Source organism: Gobio gobio (assembly GCF_949357685.1).
Source record: "Gobio gobio genome assembly, chromosome: 1".
Lineage (NCBI taxonomy): Eukaryota > Metazoa > Chordata > Actinopteri > Cypriniformes > Gobionidae > Gobio > Gobio gobio.
The window spans coordinates 40474116-40491341 of NC_137097.1; the positions used below are offsets into that span (position 1 = coordinate 40474116).

At 39.0% G+C, this 17226-nt stretch overlaps 1 protein-coding gene across 2 annotated transcripts in view; it reads right to left on the bottom strand.

Moving 5' to 3' along the window:
• Positions 1 to 228: 228 nt before the first annotated feature.
• Positions 229 to 17226, bottom strand: part of pik3r6b (phosphoinositide-3-kinase, regulatory subunit 6b) — a 33044-nt gene continuing 16046 nt past the window's right edge. For both annotated transcript variants that reach the window (XM_079831042.1, XM_079831043.1), the window contains 12 exons: positions 17037 to 17178; positions 15985 to 16071; positions 15511 to 15898; positions 15329 to 15422; positions 15116 to 15229; positions 14401 to 14514; positions 14139 to 14250; positions 13984 to 14054; positions 10501 to 10591; positions 2505 to 2560; positions 2301 to 2404; positions 229 to 2176 (listed from right to left, as the gene is read on the bottom strand). In XM_079831042.1, coding sequence (XP_079687168.1) covers positions 2023 to 2176; positions 2301 to 2404; positions 2505 to 2560; positions 10501 to 10591; positions 13984 to 14054; positions 14139 to 14250; positions 14401 to 14514; positions 15116 to 15229; positions 15329 to 15422; positions 15511 to 15898; positions 15985 to 16071; positions 17037 to 17178 — 1527 coding nt within the window. In that variant the 3' untranslated portion in view covers positions 229 to 2022. The remainder of the gene's footprint in view (positions 2177 to 2300; positions 2405 to 2504; positions 2561 to 10500; positions 10592 to 13983; positions 14055 to 14138; positions 14251 to 14400; positions 14515 to 15115; positions 15230 to 15328; positions 15423 to 15510; positions 15899 to 15984; positions 16072 to 17036; positions 17179 to 17226) is intronic.

Below are 17226 nucleotides of genomic sequence, written 5' to 3' on the forward strand. Positions count from 1 at the left end.
CCTAACATTTTCAATTAAAAATTATTTGTAAACAACTTTCACAATAAATGTAGCCTACGTAAGCAGCTTACGTACTGCTTTAAGAATACTGCCTTACAACCCCAGTGAGCATGATAAAGAGGCCTATAGTGAGAAAAAATCACTAGAAAGATACAAAGCAAACAATTCTGGAAAGTATGTAGGCCTATACAGCAAGAAAGGAGAGAACATTTAGAAATGAAACAGTTAGAATATTTGGTAGACTTTATCCAGTCTTTTTATTCTCTGAAATTTTCTGGGGACCCCTTGGAACCTTCTGGAGGACCCCAGTTTGAAAACCCCTGTATTAACTAACAGGAACTAACCATGAGCAATACATTTGTTACAGTACACTCTCAAAAAATAAGAGTACAAAATGGTACCTTTTAAGGTACAAGTGGCCGTATACTGGAGTAGTAGTTACTACCATTAAGTGTACATTTTTGTACCTCCAAGTTCAAAAACAATGGTTTAATTGTACCCTAAGGACAAATTGTGTACCTTTAAAGGTACAGTTATACGTTGTGTTCCCAAAGAAACAAAATTGTACCTCCACTGTAAAAAAAAAAATTCTGAGAGTGTAGGGTACTTATTCATCTTTGTTTATGTTGGTTAATAAAAATACAGCTGTTCATTGTTTGTTCATGTTACTTCACAGTGCATTAACACTCTATTAATTAACTAACACTCTATGCATTAATTAACTCACAACTCTTTTATTTTAATAATGTATTATTAAATGAAATGAACATTACCAAAGATTAATAAATGCTGTGGAAGTGCAGTTCATTATTAAGTAGTTCATGTTAACTAATGTAGTTAATGAAACCAAAGTGTTACCATTAGGCTTGTTCTTTTAACCTTTTTGATGCACTCTCATTTAAAGCTACACTGTGTAACTTTTTTAGTTTATTCTCAGCTAAAAACACTTAGTTCTTTCAAAAATATATGTGCTCATTAATGTATATTTACTTCTTTCAAGTAATAAAGTATTCTCGTAAGTTTATAATATGCCATTGAAAATACATACGGGTAATGGGTTCGAATGCGGGTCGCCATGTTGCCCCTCCATCTTGAAAGTACATTAGCCAAAGAGGGACATACCCGTAAATTCAAGCTTCGCCTTTCGCGTTTTAACACTCGATGGCACCGTGTCGAATGTGGACGAGGTCGAACTGGAAGCCATATTAATCTTGGACTAAATCGGCCACCGTAGGAGTTAAAACGAAATCGGAATTGAGAGGAAGAGAAACTAATATTAACTGGGTGGTCATATACCTTTTAACCGCTAGATGGGGGAAAATATCACACAGTGTAGCTTTAAAGGTAACATTGCATGTGAAAGAATGCTTTGTATAAGGATTTCTGTGACAGACTTGCTCTGTTAATGAAGTCAAGGCTGTGAAAAATGGTATGACTCTGTATGGTGCCTATTTTGTAGTTCTTTAAAAAACATGAGTCGAAAAGAAGATGTTTAAAAATAACAGTTGATATTAGCTCAGGTTCATTTGTCTAACAGTAAATAAAAATCGAGAACATTACATTGTGAAATACAATATCACACATATTATAGCCTACGACACATTTTGGCGTAACAGGTTTCCGCACACATACACACTGCAGAAAAACTAGCTTGGCACGCTATTCTGTTCAAAAAGCGGTTTGTTCTATCGCGTTAATTATTGGCAAGTGTCAAATGAAAGTCTAAGTGCTTCCAAAGTGCTAAATTACATGTCCAAGTAACATACAAACACATTATCGTCATGCATGAAAGTAGGCCTGTAAAAGTAGTGTAAACATGACATATTAAAATGTGCAGCATTTCAGAGTTCATGAACAGCATGTCTTTTTACAGTTCAGCAGGAAGTCATGGCCACTTGAGGTTACAACAGAGAAGAGTCAAAAAGAGGAAATGGACACGTACAAACACTAAAAGCCTCAGAGAGGTATAAGGTTTCCGTTTGTCTCGTGGCTCAAGTGCTCATATCATGAATTTGAGTCATGTCATTGCTCATTGCCACAGAAGGTGTTGATTGGTAGCGTGAGGGTCTTATTCAGATATTTGCTCAGTGATTCGCCTCCTTCTCCAAAACTGTACTTGGACTTGGTACTCGGCTGATGGCAGTATCCCGGGTCCAAGCATGGAGAAACTTCAATGCTGTGGGCAAAAGAGTCACACATGTACTCTGTAATGGCTCAGGAACATATATGTTTTACCTAATAATGGTAATGTTGGACATTAAGGTCAAACATGTATAGAAAGGCATAATCTGACTGTTCACCTCTGGACATTCTTGAATGTTTTACGTAGGTCTTTATCCAAACACACTGTGAATGTCCGCTCTTCCAGAACCCTGATATTGGCACTAACAGCTCTGAGTGACGGCTAGAGAGAAAATTCATTCAAGATTACTAAATATAACATCTAGATTAGAATGTAACAGAGAAATCACTATTTTATAAGCTCCGTCCAAGCCTTCACTTACTGTGCTGGGCTTTGTGGGATTCGTATCTTGGAAACTTATGCTGACACTATGTCGACCTGTAGAACCAAAGAGCCACATTACAAACAAGGAAACACATCATTTCTTTCCCTCTTCTGAACAATCAGTACTTCCTTGTTTGTGAAAGTACATTTGATAAGTCTTTAATAAATACTGTCAGCCATGACCAAGTGTTGTTATCATAAACTTAAGCTAAAAAAAAAAAAAAAAAAAATATATATATATATATATATATATATATATATATATATATATATATATATATATATATATATATATATATATATATATATATATATATATATATATATATATATATATAAAAAACATTTAGGCTAATTGAACGTTAACTATATTAAAGGTACACAATGTAATTTTGTTCTGCTCAAAATGAACAACATTTAAATAATGAGTCAATATATCATTATAGGTACTGTATGTAAGAATGACAGCTAGTGGTTGAAATGGGTACTTCAGTCCAAATTCAAAATATACTGCAGTCAGACTCAAAACAGTGAATCATTTTGAGAAGCAATTGGTTCAAAGTTTCGAAAAGCTAAGTTTCTCCCATCACTAGCCTATAATAAGTTTAAAGGCCCCCTGAAATAAAAATTTAAGTTTTTTAGCTTTTAGTATGACTATGTTAGCCTTAAGGTTATGAATAAGCTGGTGTGTTCCAAAACAATGACAAAATTCGCATTTAGGAGATATAAGCATTCAAAACGTACGTCTCTCACTTCCGTTAAAATGAATCACAGATTTTGATGACATCATCGCAGACTTCAGCTTCTCATCACATCTTCTGTCCAATCAAATGCTCTCTAGAATCTAAACCATCCCGCCCCCTACACTATAAATAGACGCTGAAGCTGTCTTAAATCGGTCAGCTGTTCACACATTTACTATTTTCTACATGGTGAATGCACATAGTGCACTATATATGCGATAGGAAGCGATTCAGACAGTGTAAATATGCTTTCAGTTGAGGCGAACGAAGTCTGGTTTCACGATAGTTTCACGCGCACCGCCGCAGCACACACACTCACATACACACACACACCAACGGCTCTGGTCTAGACTAGAGACACGAGAGCGCAGAGCGGATCATATGCGCGAGTCGGCGCACACAACAAAACATATCGGACCCATTTAAATTCTGCACAGAATGCTTTCAAAATGATATGGAGGAGATTATGATGATTAACGGTTAGAGATTAGGAAGAAACTGTGGCTTTACCAAACAGAAAGGCTCTAGTCAAAATGTGATATTAACGAAACGCTATTGGCTGTTTCAAAAAAGGGGAGGAGCTGCTTACAGCTGGAGCCGTTTCAGGGGAAATCACATCAACACATTGAATAATGCTGCGCATTTCAAGGCACTTCAGTGGGCCTTTAAATATTTTAGACCTAGCTGGATGGCTTTCGTGCGAAATTGTGTACATACATTTTTTTGAAATATAGAAAATCTAGCTCCCTGTTGTTAGTGTTTTTTTTTAGGTCAGTGTGTTATGAGTGACTTGCATGTTTTCTAAAGGAGAATTTGTTGCCAGTGATTGGTGGAACAAGCTTATTTTGAGACATGTATGAAGTGTTTTGTTGGTCTGAGTGAGTTTTGGGGGTTAGATTAACTGTTTGGCCAAAATTAATCTTGAAAATGCAGATTGTATGAAGAGTTTTGAAAATAAGGTTTCAGTATTGAACAATGCTTGTTAGCAATTGAAGAAACCTGTAAGATAGCCTACACAAAAAAAAATAAGAATATGACACTGATGATGAATAAACAGTATAAGGTAGCAGTTCCAAACGAGATTTTGTTAATACAATAATGTTAGTTGTAAGTTGGTATGAGAGACCAAAGTAAAAAATAAAATGGAATTTTGGGGTTAAGGAAACAACAGTTCCCTTTCGTTCAGTCACTACGACGTAACGTTAGTGACTAACGAATGGGAGTTTCGCTTAGAAGCCAATCATCTTTGAGAATTTAACAACGCCCAATGGCAGTGCCAATGCCATGGGCACGCGGAATTTGCATGCGTAACTCCGCCCCACCGCGTGGGTATATAAGGAAGTACGCTGGCAACATCGCATTATGTTTGTGAAAGATCAGGGAGGACAAGGAGCAGGTCATGTTGGTCGCCCCATATTGGCACAGCCAGACCTGGTTCCCAGAACTCTTACTCCTTGCGTCAGCCCCTCCCTGGCCAATCCCTCCGAGGAAGGACCTCCTCTCTCAGAGACGGGGCACCCTCTGGCACCCGCGTCCCGAGCACTGGAACCTCCACGTGTGGCTCCTGGACGGGACGCGGCAGGTTTGAGTACCCTACCACCTCCGGTGGTGGCTACCATCACTTCCGCTAGGGCAGAGTCCACTAGGCGTGCCTATGCGTTGAAGTGGAACCTCTTCGTCACCTGGTGTTCTTCCCGCCAAGAAGACCCCTGGAAATGCCTGATTGGGTCCGTGCTCTCGTTTCTACAGAAGGGTTGGAACGAAGACTGTCTCCTTCCACCCTCAAGGTGTACATGGCCGCTATATCAGCCTACCACGACCTCGTTGAGAACAAACAGGTAAGAGAACAAACACTTTACGGTCAGTCGATCTTAAGCTCCTGTCTATGAAGACAGCGATCCTGACCGCACTGGCCTCCATCAAGAGGGTAGGGGACCTGCAGGCATTTTCGGTTGACGAAGCGTGCCTGGAGTTTGGGCCGGCCAACTCTCACGTGATCCTGAGACCCCGGCCCGGATATGTGCCCAAGGTTCCCACCACTCCATTCAGAGACCAGGGTTTTTCCTGCATTGAAAATTTTTTGGCGGCCGCCAAAACGAATTTTTGTCCCGCCAAAGCCTAATTTTATGAGTTATTGTGATTTATGAATGAAGTAGAATAGATGCTGCGCTTGTGACTGAGTGACAGAGAGAACGATCAGAGAGCTCCTCCCCGTGCACACTCTCTGGGTCATCACTGTGTTAGCTTTCTCATATTTCACATATTAATCCAAATCAAAAGGTCGGAAGACCGAAACCATGTTACATGTGGAACATGGTTCAATTTTTTCCTTGAATTACCGCTGGGTGTGAATTGCTCTCAAAAAACGTAGACTCTTCTCTGACCAGCTGACATAAACCATACTTTCAATAAACGGGAAACAAATTATATTCAGTTATTAAGTGTTTTCTGTGTGTTGACATCTTCCGCGGTGTTACCGAAGAGACGGTATTCGCACACAACGCGTCTGCTAATGTCCGATTCGTGACCTAATGACTTCTTTGAACCGAATCATTTTAACGTCTGGTTAAAACAGTGTTTCCCGACCGGGGTGCAGTGTAAAAGTCCTTCAAATAATTCTCTCTTTGTAAACTTTGTTCAATGCATGCGAGTGCTGGCGTATATTCGAATATGACCAGTCATTTTCGCCATCATCACCCGGGTGTAGTGCCAGAAGGAGCGAATGAGAAGTCACGCGCGCTGTGAGAACATTTGTCTCTGTGCACTCATCCGAAAGCGCGCACACATCTCACAGCGCGCAAATATTGATTTCTCTTTCAAGTCTAGCTCTTGAACGGACAAACTCACACAAAAAGTATGTCAACATGTCCATCTTGATGAGTATTCTAGCAGACATAGTCTGTATATGCCTTAAGTAAACTTTATACAGTCGAGAAAGATGACGCATATCCATGCATTAGGTCTTAAAGGGGCAGTAGCGTTTACTGCTGTCTGTTTAATGTCAAACAACAAAAGACAAGGGCATCACTCACTGTTCTTGATTGAATAGCTAGCTTAGACGTACCTGAAAAGCATAGTTTATTTTATTAGTATCTTTGCTCAATAGTATTTATTTTTGCTGCTGCTTGTATTTAAATTATTTGTTCTTATTATTTTCTTTATTTTTATTTGACAGTAGTCCTTTTTACCCTGAACATAGCAAATACTGAACCGTACCGAAACTGTGATACAAACCGAACCATGAGCAATCTGTACCGTTACACCCCTAGCATAAAGTATACAAACATTTTCAAAGGGTGCCATGACTGAAAAAAGCACAAGTGTGCTTACCCAATTTAGCAAGAGTGGATAGTAAGAATTATTTTTAATTATCAACAGCATTTCAGCTTATTTCTGTTGACAATGTGTAGTAAAATAAATAGCCAACAATCCTTTAGACTGGAGTGAGGTGAAACTCAGGTGAAGTTGTTATTAGCTAGCTGATGATATGATTATATACCAAAACAATTATCTGTAAATAGTGTAAAAAATGAGGAACAAAAGAAACAAACATCGATGTAAGAGATCATACATAATATGAGATATCAAAATAAGATTATCAAAAGTACTAGCATTTTTTAAATGTATTGTCAGTATTGCGCTCGCAGATCACGTGGGTAGGGTGTGTGTGTGTGTGTCTGTGTGTGTGTGAACCACCACCGAAGACCATTTTTGACCCAGGAAAAACCCTGAGAGACCAGGTGGTGAACCTGCAAGCGCTGCCCTTGGAGGGGGCAGACCCAGCCTTGGCATTGCTCTGTCCAGTACGCGCCCTTCGCGCTTATGTAGACAGGACGCAGTGTTTCAGGACCTTTGTCTGTTATGGTGGGGAGTGGAAGGGAAGAGTTCTCTCAAAGCAAAGGCTGTCTCACTGGATAGTGGACACCATTGTTTTGGCTTACCAGCAGCAGGGTCGACCATGCCCCCTTGGGGTTAGGGCCCACTTCACTCGGAGTGTGGCCTCCTCTTGGGCTCTAGCACATGGCGCCTCGCTAACAGACATCTGCAGAGCTGGATTTTAACACATTCGCCAGATTCTACAATCTCCGAGTGGAGCCTGTGTCCGACTATGTACTCGCCTTCACAAGTGGCCGGTATAGACTTGGCTCAGGTGTCTTCACTTGCTCGCCATTCCACTCCACGGACTGGATACGTGTGATATTCTCCTCAGGTGAGCTTCCCGGAAGCCCTGAGTTCCTCCAGCACTGTCGACGCCGACACCAGTAAGTCTGCCCTCTCGAGCCCAGACCCTCGTGTCCGGCCAGGTGCCCCGTGTGCATGGTTCTCCTCCTGCGACCCCGACACGTGTATTTCCACCGTAAGCCTCCTTAGTGAGCAGGTGTCTTTCCCTTGGCAAGTCCCTGCCACCCCTGGGGTTAAAAATCCACCTTCGGCTGGTACCCTAGAGTTTCCCATATGCAGCCCTTAGCGGGTCATATGTGTACTCTCTAAGTCCTCCCTACGGGTAGGCATTTTGGCATATCTCCACCTGGAATATGCTTCCCAGTGTACCTTGGTATTCCTGTGATAAGTGGGAGTCCTTCGTCCGTGCTAGTCTTACAACAGGGTACTCGCACTTACGTAAAGCACTGGAAGACAGCCGAGTGTCGTCATTGTATTGGGACCCCCATTTGTTAGTCACTAACGTTACGTCGTAGTGACTGAACGAAAGGGAACGTCTCGGTTACGTATGTAACCCTCGTTCCCTGAGGAAGGAACAGAGACATAACGTCCCTTTGCCACATCCGCTGTACTGCTGGAACGGCCGGGAGTTCAGTCTTGGCTCCGCAGCAGATAACATAATGCGATGTTGCCAGCGTACTTCCTTATATACCCACACGGTGGGGCGGAGTTACACATGCAAATTCCGCATGCCCATGGCATTGGCACTGCCATTGGGCGTTGTTAAATTCTCAAAGATGATTGGCTTCTAATCAAAACCCCCATTCGTTAGTCACTAACGTTACGTCTCCGTTCCCTCCTCAGGGAACGAGGGTTACATACGTAACCGAGACGTTACCATGGTAAATAGTACACAATATTTAGATGAACTGTTAATGAAACATATGAATAGCTACTGATCCTGAGGATGACTGAACAACATCATAAACCTGCATGTAAATCATTCGCAGCTAACATACTAAGTTTAATTTACTGGCACTTTTTGGTAATTTCATGACTTACTAATTAACATGCATTGTTGCATGCTCGTAGATTATTTTGCACTTTATTTATAATCAAGTGAGATCCACCGCGTTTGCGCGTACAATTGAAGAATGCGCGCTACGAGCACAATATTGACTGTCTGAGAGGACAGGAAAATTCTGTAATCAATCTAGGCTACTTGTTATACAGATCTTTATTGTGCTACTGGTTTTGATTGCGTTGATACCTTACAGATAATAATTATGATCACTGCGTTTGTCTTAACGAATGTGGCATATTCCTGTCAGCAAGTATAGTTTGTCTATGAGATTTTTTTAAATTACTGCCTGTGGCGCAGTGTTGCCAGATATTACTACGAAAGACAAGCAAAAACAAAAAACAAACAAACAATATAAATCCGAAATAAGTTTAAAAAAGCTTGTGTTTTGGGAATAAAATAAATAGATCACTAACCCTAACATGCAACTTACCACTTTATTAACTTCCTAAAGTGTGACGTTAAGTGGGAAAATGAGTCCAAAATCGCTTATAATAACTGGATCTGGCAACACGGAGGCGGCACCCGCGCCCTCACTTACAAAAAGCTCTCGAGTCCCATTCACTCTTCTCGCAGCGACATGAATCGCAAACAGCCTATATGAGCCTATAGGAGGTGGTTCACACGGCTTATTAGTCATTTAGAGAGCTTGCAATTTTATTTTTGAATATGAAAAAAATTACAGAGGTCCGGACCTCTGTGACCTCATAGCTGGCTACGGCCGTGTGAACAGAGGTCAGTCTGCTGGCATATCTATTAATGGGTAAAGCTAAAGTAACGTCTTCAGCTAGTCAGCTTGAGATCCTTTCCATCTAAACTGTTTATATCTCTAAACCTAGATATGAATGATTTATGAGCAGTAGGATAATCTCTCTATTTTTTTTTTTAGTAATGAGGCATAATTATATTCATCTGTACAGTCACAGTTAGTCAGAGTTGAAGCACAACCAAAACAATGTTCTTCTGCAAAATGCATGCAGTTTTGTTTTTTAACCGGTCAAAACTTACATGGGGTACCTTTAAAATAAACTTCTTTTATTTCAGTTAGTTGCCAAGGCAGCATTTCTTAATTTAATTTAAATGACAAGAACTAAAACTGACTTAAATGACTATAAAAAAAAATAAAAACAGAATGAAACAGAAAAAAAAAAATATATATATATTAATATTAGTGGTGGGCCGTTATCGACGTTAACGTGCTGCGTTACCGTGAGACTCTTATCGGGCGGAAAATATCGCCGATAATCTATTCTCAAAGTTGGGTTGGGAGCTGGGTCTATACTACGCAAGCTATGATGACTTTCACCTTGATATTTTAGCGCCGATGTATACCTAGCCGAATTGCACTGTAGGGGGCGAGAGAACGAGTCTTCGAACCTGTGTGTATGCCTACTAGTGTTGTCGGTTGTGTGACCGGTCTGAATTTCGCGCGGGCTTGCACATAGCGTTAATTCTACTAATTCTTGCATATTTCGCGCTCGCATCTGAAGCGCACACACACATACCGTAATAAAGCTTCCTCTGACATACAAGTGCAAAAATGAGCTCCTTTTACCAACTTATTAATGGTCAAATACACTCAAAAATGTCTCAATGCCCATCTTGGTGAGTTTTAACGTAAACACAGTCGTAACCAGTTCGCAGGAACAGTTTTTGGGATCCATGTGCGTCAGGTCTTAAAGGGACAGAAGTTATTTATTATTCAAACTACAAAAAGACAAACGATCACATACAAGCACACATATTCTGAATGCCTTCGGCAGAATTCAGATGAGCCATTTTAATCTAGATTAATTCCAAGATTACAGTGAGATTAATCTAGATTAAAAAAATGAATCTATGCCCACCACTAATTAATAGACAATATTCTCCAAAAATATATTAATGAAAAAAAAAACAGCCTTCATGTTAATTCTAAGAGTTTGACCATAAATAAACGAATCATTGGCAAATTAGCAATGCTGCTATTATGGCAAAGAAGAATGTAGTATTTTAAACATGTGGCGTACTTTTGAATCTGCAGGAAGGTGAGACCCTGATCAACATGCCACTTGTCGTCAAAGACATTCCCCTCTCGACTTCTCGGTCACTTATTGAGGCCTAAGAGAAATGTTAACAACAAATATTTTATGACATAGATTCCTATTCAAAGGTTCGGGGTCAGTACAGGATGATTTAATGTTTTTGAAAGAAGTCTATACACCAGCGCTATATTTATTGAATAAAAAAATACAGTAAAATCGATAATATCATGAAATATTATTACAATTTCAAATAACTCTGTTCTATTTGAATATATTTTAAAATGTATCAAAGCAAGGAATGCCAGAAGTGCTGCACAGGGTGTAAAATCTCGGTGCTCTTTGGTTGTATGGGATAATTACGTTCAGAAACAAAGGTAGTCCAAGGCACTCGATGGGTGTGTTGAAAAAGTTAAAAAGCCTTTATTTTTTCATGGCTTAAACATTTAAAATTGGTACACCTATGCGTTGCGGCTTTACATGCCTTCGTCAGGGTGTGTATAACAAACAACATCTCAAGCTCATTTTTAACCAGCCATTAATTGATCAAATTACAGACACCAGGTCACTCTGTGTAAGGAAACCGAGAGAGAGAGAGAGAGAGAGAGAGAGAGCGAGAGAGAGAGAGAAAATAAATAAATAAATAAATAATTAAAAAAATACAATTAAAATAAAATAAAAAAAATAACAAATTAAAATAAATAAACAAAATAATCATAAATATCAAAGATGTATACAAGTAAAAATTGCACGAATCAATATTGTATATAGTTAACAATGAAATTAAGTTAGACATAGAAATACATAAATCAAGTAATTCATATAATTGAATTCAACATAATTCGTAAACATCAAATAATTCATGATGTAACATATTACTAGAAAGAACTAAATTATATTACAGAAATGGTACAAAATCTAACTCTCCGTTTAAGCCTGGGAAAGTAGTTGCTTTCAGAGTATAGATCCAGAAAGACTCTCTTTTTAAAAGCTCTTTTTTTATTTTATTTTTTTTATTATAATTTTTTTATTTTTTTATTTCTTTTTTTCTCTCTCTCTCTCTCTCTCTCTCTGAACTCTGAGTTGACTTACTCTGAGATGGGAAACTCTGAGTTTTGGGTTTCAGAACAGCCGAATTGAGGTAGTTCAATCAACTTTGAGTAGACTGACTCTGAGTTAAGCACATGCACTCCAACTATGAAAAGCCACGATCAATGGAGCTCCGAAATTACGATTCACCATGGCAACAGCACCCAACAAAAATACATTTGCATACTTCCGGGTCAATCTGTAAATTTAATTCTTAATTATTTTAATTAAGTAAAATTTTCATGGTATCCAAAAGGCAAAAAAAGAATGTGGCAGCTGCTAAAAATGAAAAATAAAAACATAATTCAATCAGATAAAGCTTTAAGTATAAAATGTTAATGGGTGTAGGTTTAATGACTTTACAAACATTTGACATATTAAGTAAATATCATTCAGTGTCCAATGTGCAGCAGCTTTTCCCACATAGACCCTTTTCACTGTTTTAATGGTCATCAATATCGTAAATCCTGCAACGTTTTTTTTATTTTTATTTTTTATTTAAATGTATGTATTATAACACTAATACTTTGTATAATATTACTTTTGCATCAAATTACAAAAAACAAGTTACCGCTGCTGTGAGGGTGTTTCTAAAAATGGGAGTGATGGCGAAAAATAATATATTTCTCTCTTTTCACTTCTGTTATCAATCTCACTCTATTTTTCCCTCTTTTTGAAAGTTGTGAAATCACTATTATGGAGTTTTAAAAATATATATTTAATGTATTCTCTCATTCACCGCTATAAAAGTTAACCCAACTATGACGACTTCAGCTTCAGAAACCCAGAAATGTGAAAAGGTTCTATGCTCTTTTCACATAATGAAATGTTCTCTGATCCCACCCGTTACATTTATTAATTAGGGTAATGACATTAACATTTGACTTCTACTCAGGCCAGCCAAACACCAGCACCACTGACAGATGAAGAGGAGATGGAGGAAGAATATTAACATCCAACAGGAAAACAAATAAAGTATTTGTAGGAAATGAAGATGACCATAAACATTTAAATAAATGTATTTAACAGCTGTGGTGGTCCTTCCATCCCATACAGTAATCAGTTTTCAGAAAGTGTGATGATGGGAATATGAGTGTCATCAATGCGTCCAACCACTGGAAATCTTAAAGGAAATTCTAATTATTAGGTTACTTCTAGAGGATTATCAAGTGAACGTGAGGATCCTGTATAAAAGGACATGCTGTTTGTCACTTTGACAGTGTCCTCATGATGAAAATATGAGCAATGAATGAATGTTCCTGCACTGCAAATAATGCTTTTCTTATTATGTATTTTTGTCAAGTGGCAGATAATTGAACTTGTTTTAAGTAAACTTGGCTTACTTTAGCTTTAGATTAAATTTATAAAAAAATATATATTTGTACTTGAACTATGAACAAAATACTCAGTAAGAAAAGCATTTGTGGCATTTGAATGAATGATTTAAGTATTTAAACACCGCAGGTGCTTTAAAAAGGGAAGGAGCCTGAAAGAAACTCTGGGTTTACCAAAGAAAGCCTGCTCCTGACTAGGTTAGGTTCACAGAGTACGTTACCCTGGTAACTGACTCTGAGTATAAGTTACCTCTCTTTTAGAAACGGGCTTGACTTACCCTGCTTTCACGGGTTTGACATACCTCCCATTCTGAAACAGAAAACCCAGAGTTTCCCTTATTTCAGGGTAAACATACTCAGAGTTTTCACTTAACCTCCTTTCTGAAACGGGCCCCTGGTGTCTGTAATTTGATCAATTAATGGCTGGTTAAAAATGAGCTTGAGATGTTGTTTGTTATACACACCCTGACGAAGGCATGTAAAGCCGCAACGCGTAGGTGTACCTGTCACCAATTTTAAATGTTTAAGCCATGAAAAAATAAAGGCTTTTTAACTTTTTCAACACACCCATTGAGTGCCTTGGACTATGTAAAGCTATGATGTAAAGCTCCATTTTCAGCATCATTACTCCAGTCTTAAGTGTCACATGATCCTTCAGAAATCATAATAATATGATGATTTGATGCTCAAGAAACATTTCTGATTATTATTTATCAATGTTGAAAACAGTTCTGCTGCTTCATATTTTTGAAGAAACTCAGAAATACACATTTTTTCAGGATTCTTTGAGGAACAGAAAATTAAAAAGAACAGAATTTATTTTAAAAATAAAAAAGTCTTTACTCTCACCTTTGATCAATTGAATCCGTCCTTACTAAACGTATTAATTGCTTTTAAAAAATCATATTGACCGCAAACTTTTGATTGGTAGTGTTTCTAATACTAAAACATAGTTTTAAATCGTTACATACTTTTATTTATTTTCCAAAATAATGCTAGCTAGTTAGGTTTGCCTTATTAATAGTAAATAATTTGAGAGGAAACTCACCTTTCTATAATTTAGTGACACAACTGCACCATGAAATTCTTGTAGGTTGTATTTTTTGTAACGCACTGAACCTTCAAGTCAAAATTAAATGACAAACGTTTAGTAAAATCACCTACAGTAGATATATTATGTAGTAAAAATAAACGTACGACCACCTTTAATTGTGTCTTTAAATGTGGCTCTGTAGCGTTTGACCTCGGGGAAGTCCATCGCGAGCTGAGCCACAAACACTTCCTCCACCGCGTGGGTGCTGCCAGAGACGCAGATCTAGATGTGTGAGCATAGAGATATTCAGCTTTTGTCACAGAAAACAACCCACGATTTCTACAGTCATGACAACCTTTTGGTAAGAACAAGGGCAATGTCCTTTTCACACAAGTATTCACTCGTTTAGATCAATGCATGATTGAATCTAACCTTGACAGAGTAGATGGGAAGATGCACCGGAAGCTGGCTGACACGTGTGTAGTATGAGATGATATCTAGCAGGAAGGTGTTGGGGTCTGAAGATTCGCTCTGACTGATGCTCTGCTACAATGACAAAAAAACTCCCTAAATCAAACTGCTCTTGAATGTCATATTTATACATGTGTAAGACTGTAAAATGCTGGGATGTCTGGGCTAAGGAACGATTACTCCAGAGAAAAAGGATGTTTCAGGGAATTAACATTTGAAATCTCTCTTGTGAAAGTGGCATCCCCACCCGAGGCTCAGCCACACAAAGTCAATCACCTTAATTTACGTTTCATCCCCATTGACCTCATCTCTCCTCTCCACATGCTGAAATTCACCCAGAAACTATATGGGTTATTGTGAACAAGTACTTTACAGTATTATACAGGTTTGGAATAAGATGAAACGTCTCAGTGCGACTGGTACAAAGGTCTCATTCCCACAAAAGTTGGACTTGATTAATGCAAATTCCCATTGTGAACTCATGTTTACATTTGAAAGAAGTTTCTGTCTTTGTCTGAGTATTCAAGGGATGTTGCAGAAGGGTCAGGGCATGATCCTTTACTCAGGTCAGCCCGTAATGCTGAGTGTCTTCTAGAATAGATAAGAGGAATTGGAACTCTTGGAATAATGAATTCCAAACGATTCCATTCCTGACTCTTCAGAATGTAATAATTACCATTTGGGCCAGTTTTAGAATCATGGCCCCCAAACCGGTGATGTTACAGTCATACCACTGATCCACGCTTCCCAAGTACCCTGCCAGTGTCAGCATGTCTTCAGGAAGACCCTCCTGGAAAAGACATGCATTACAGTGAAACATTGTTGAGATGTCATTGCTAGTGTATTTTTAAAGGAAAACCAAAGCATCTAAAAACACAAAATCTATTACCTGATTGGAAGGTGGCGACTGGTCAGTCACTGGAATGTAATACATCTCCATATTCACTCTTTTTGTCAGCAGCAGATGTCGTGCCTCCCTTTTCCTGAGCACAAACACAGCAAGATAAAAACTTTAAACTAGATGTTTACTTTTTCAGATGCAATTGAAATGAATCCATGCAGTCATCTTACCGTATAGTGTGGAGAGTCTTGGCTAGCCGCCCTAGCGTTCTGTCGTCACCCATAACAACAATACGAGCCGTGAGGTTCCTTTCCTCTTTAGTGAGGACGCATCCTCCATTTCCCTTAATGGCCTCCATCATGAGCATCATTCTGTTCCCAGCTCTGGGCCATCGCACACACGGCCTCCTGTAGAAGGACTGAGAGCTGCTCTGTTCCTCTGGGCCGCCCTGAGACTCCATCATTATAGAGGAGAACTCACTAATGGGCAGGTCTCCCTCAATGCCACTGTCCGTGGACATGGTGGACATGACCGAGTTACGTTTCAGGTCATGCTCGTCCAGATAAGCAGAGTTTCGGTCTCCAGGAACCATCAGTGCAAAGTTAACCAGCTCATTCCCTGTGTAAAAGAAGACGTAAACCACTGAATGCCAGGCTTGTTTTAGGAGTACAGGCATTTGTTAAAATAACAACAGTTTTGCTCACATATCTCATCCTCTTTGGTCCAGACATGGAAGCTGACCTCAGGACAGGGCAGCTGAGTTTCCACTTGTGAGGCTGGACACGATGGATCTGAACAGACCAAAAGTGTGAATATTAAAAGAGTACCCCCCCCCCCCCCCGGTTTCCCAGAACAGACTAAAATACATGTTTTTACAGCTGTTTTCATTGCCCCTATTATGTTTTTCTGCAAAGTTGTAACGTCGAAAGTGCCTGATAAAAAAAGTTATTGTCTCCCAAAAGAAAGAATCGACTCTAAACCGCCGATACGAGTCATTTGTAATTCAAATCTTACTGCATTGCGGTTCTACGTCACTAGAAAAGACATTTGCATAATGCCCGTCTGTGTTGTACGTAGTCCGCTCGCGAACAACTTGACACGCCCACAAACGTCATTTTACTGAAGACTGCTCCTCAATGCGGGATTTGAACAAACTTTGCTACTGTTACCTAAAACTGTGTCTGTTATTACAGATCGTGGGTGCTTCTCAATTCTTATTTGTGCATCCTCGTTTCCTTTCCTCGCTTCCTTTCTTCGTGTCTTAGCTCCACCCCTTAGGGATGCGGGGGAAAGACGCAAGGGAAAGGCACAGAATTAGGAAATATTAATAAGGAAAATTATTTTCTTGTGCTTTGATATAATTCTGCATCTGTCCTACCACAGTTGTTGTAATTTGACATACATTTGTGTCTTGTACATGTTAACAATAATGATAATGATAATAATTAATAAACTGTGGCAAGATGTGAAGGGGGAGGAGAATTAATATGTGTGCGTCACGTTTAGTCGATCAAACACTTCCGCACTGATTCATCCATCAAGTTGTTTGAGAATCATTGAACAATGATGTGCAATGTATATTATGAGAAAATGAAAGTGTTTTTTGACCTTTGATGCACTACGGCCTAATCCTGGTTTAATCTAAGACCTGTCTGTGGAAGTGGAACCAGGCCATATATGTTTGAGTCTGTTTAGTAGTAGTGTCTGTTGTGTCTATAAAAGAGTGTCTATTGGATTCTAGTGAGGATATTTCTACCTTTTGCAGCAGACAGGATGTCTTGGTAGATCTTTTGTAATCTTGATTTGTACTGGTTATCGTCAGAAGCTCCATCTTCTGTTCTCTGCTCTAGGATGGTGACAACATTCTGGAAGTGCAGCTCCAGGTCTTCACCTAAATGCTGAAATAAACAAACACTTAGGGCCAAATTTACTAAACAGGGCAAATT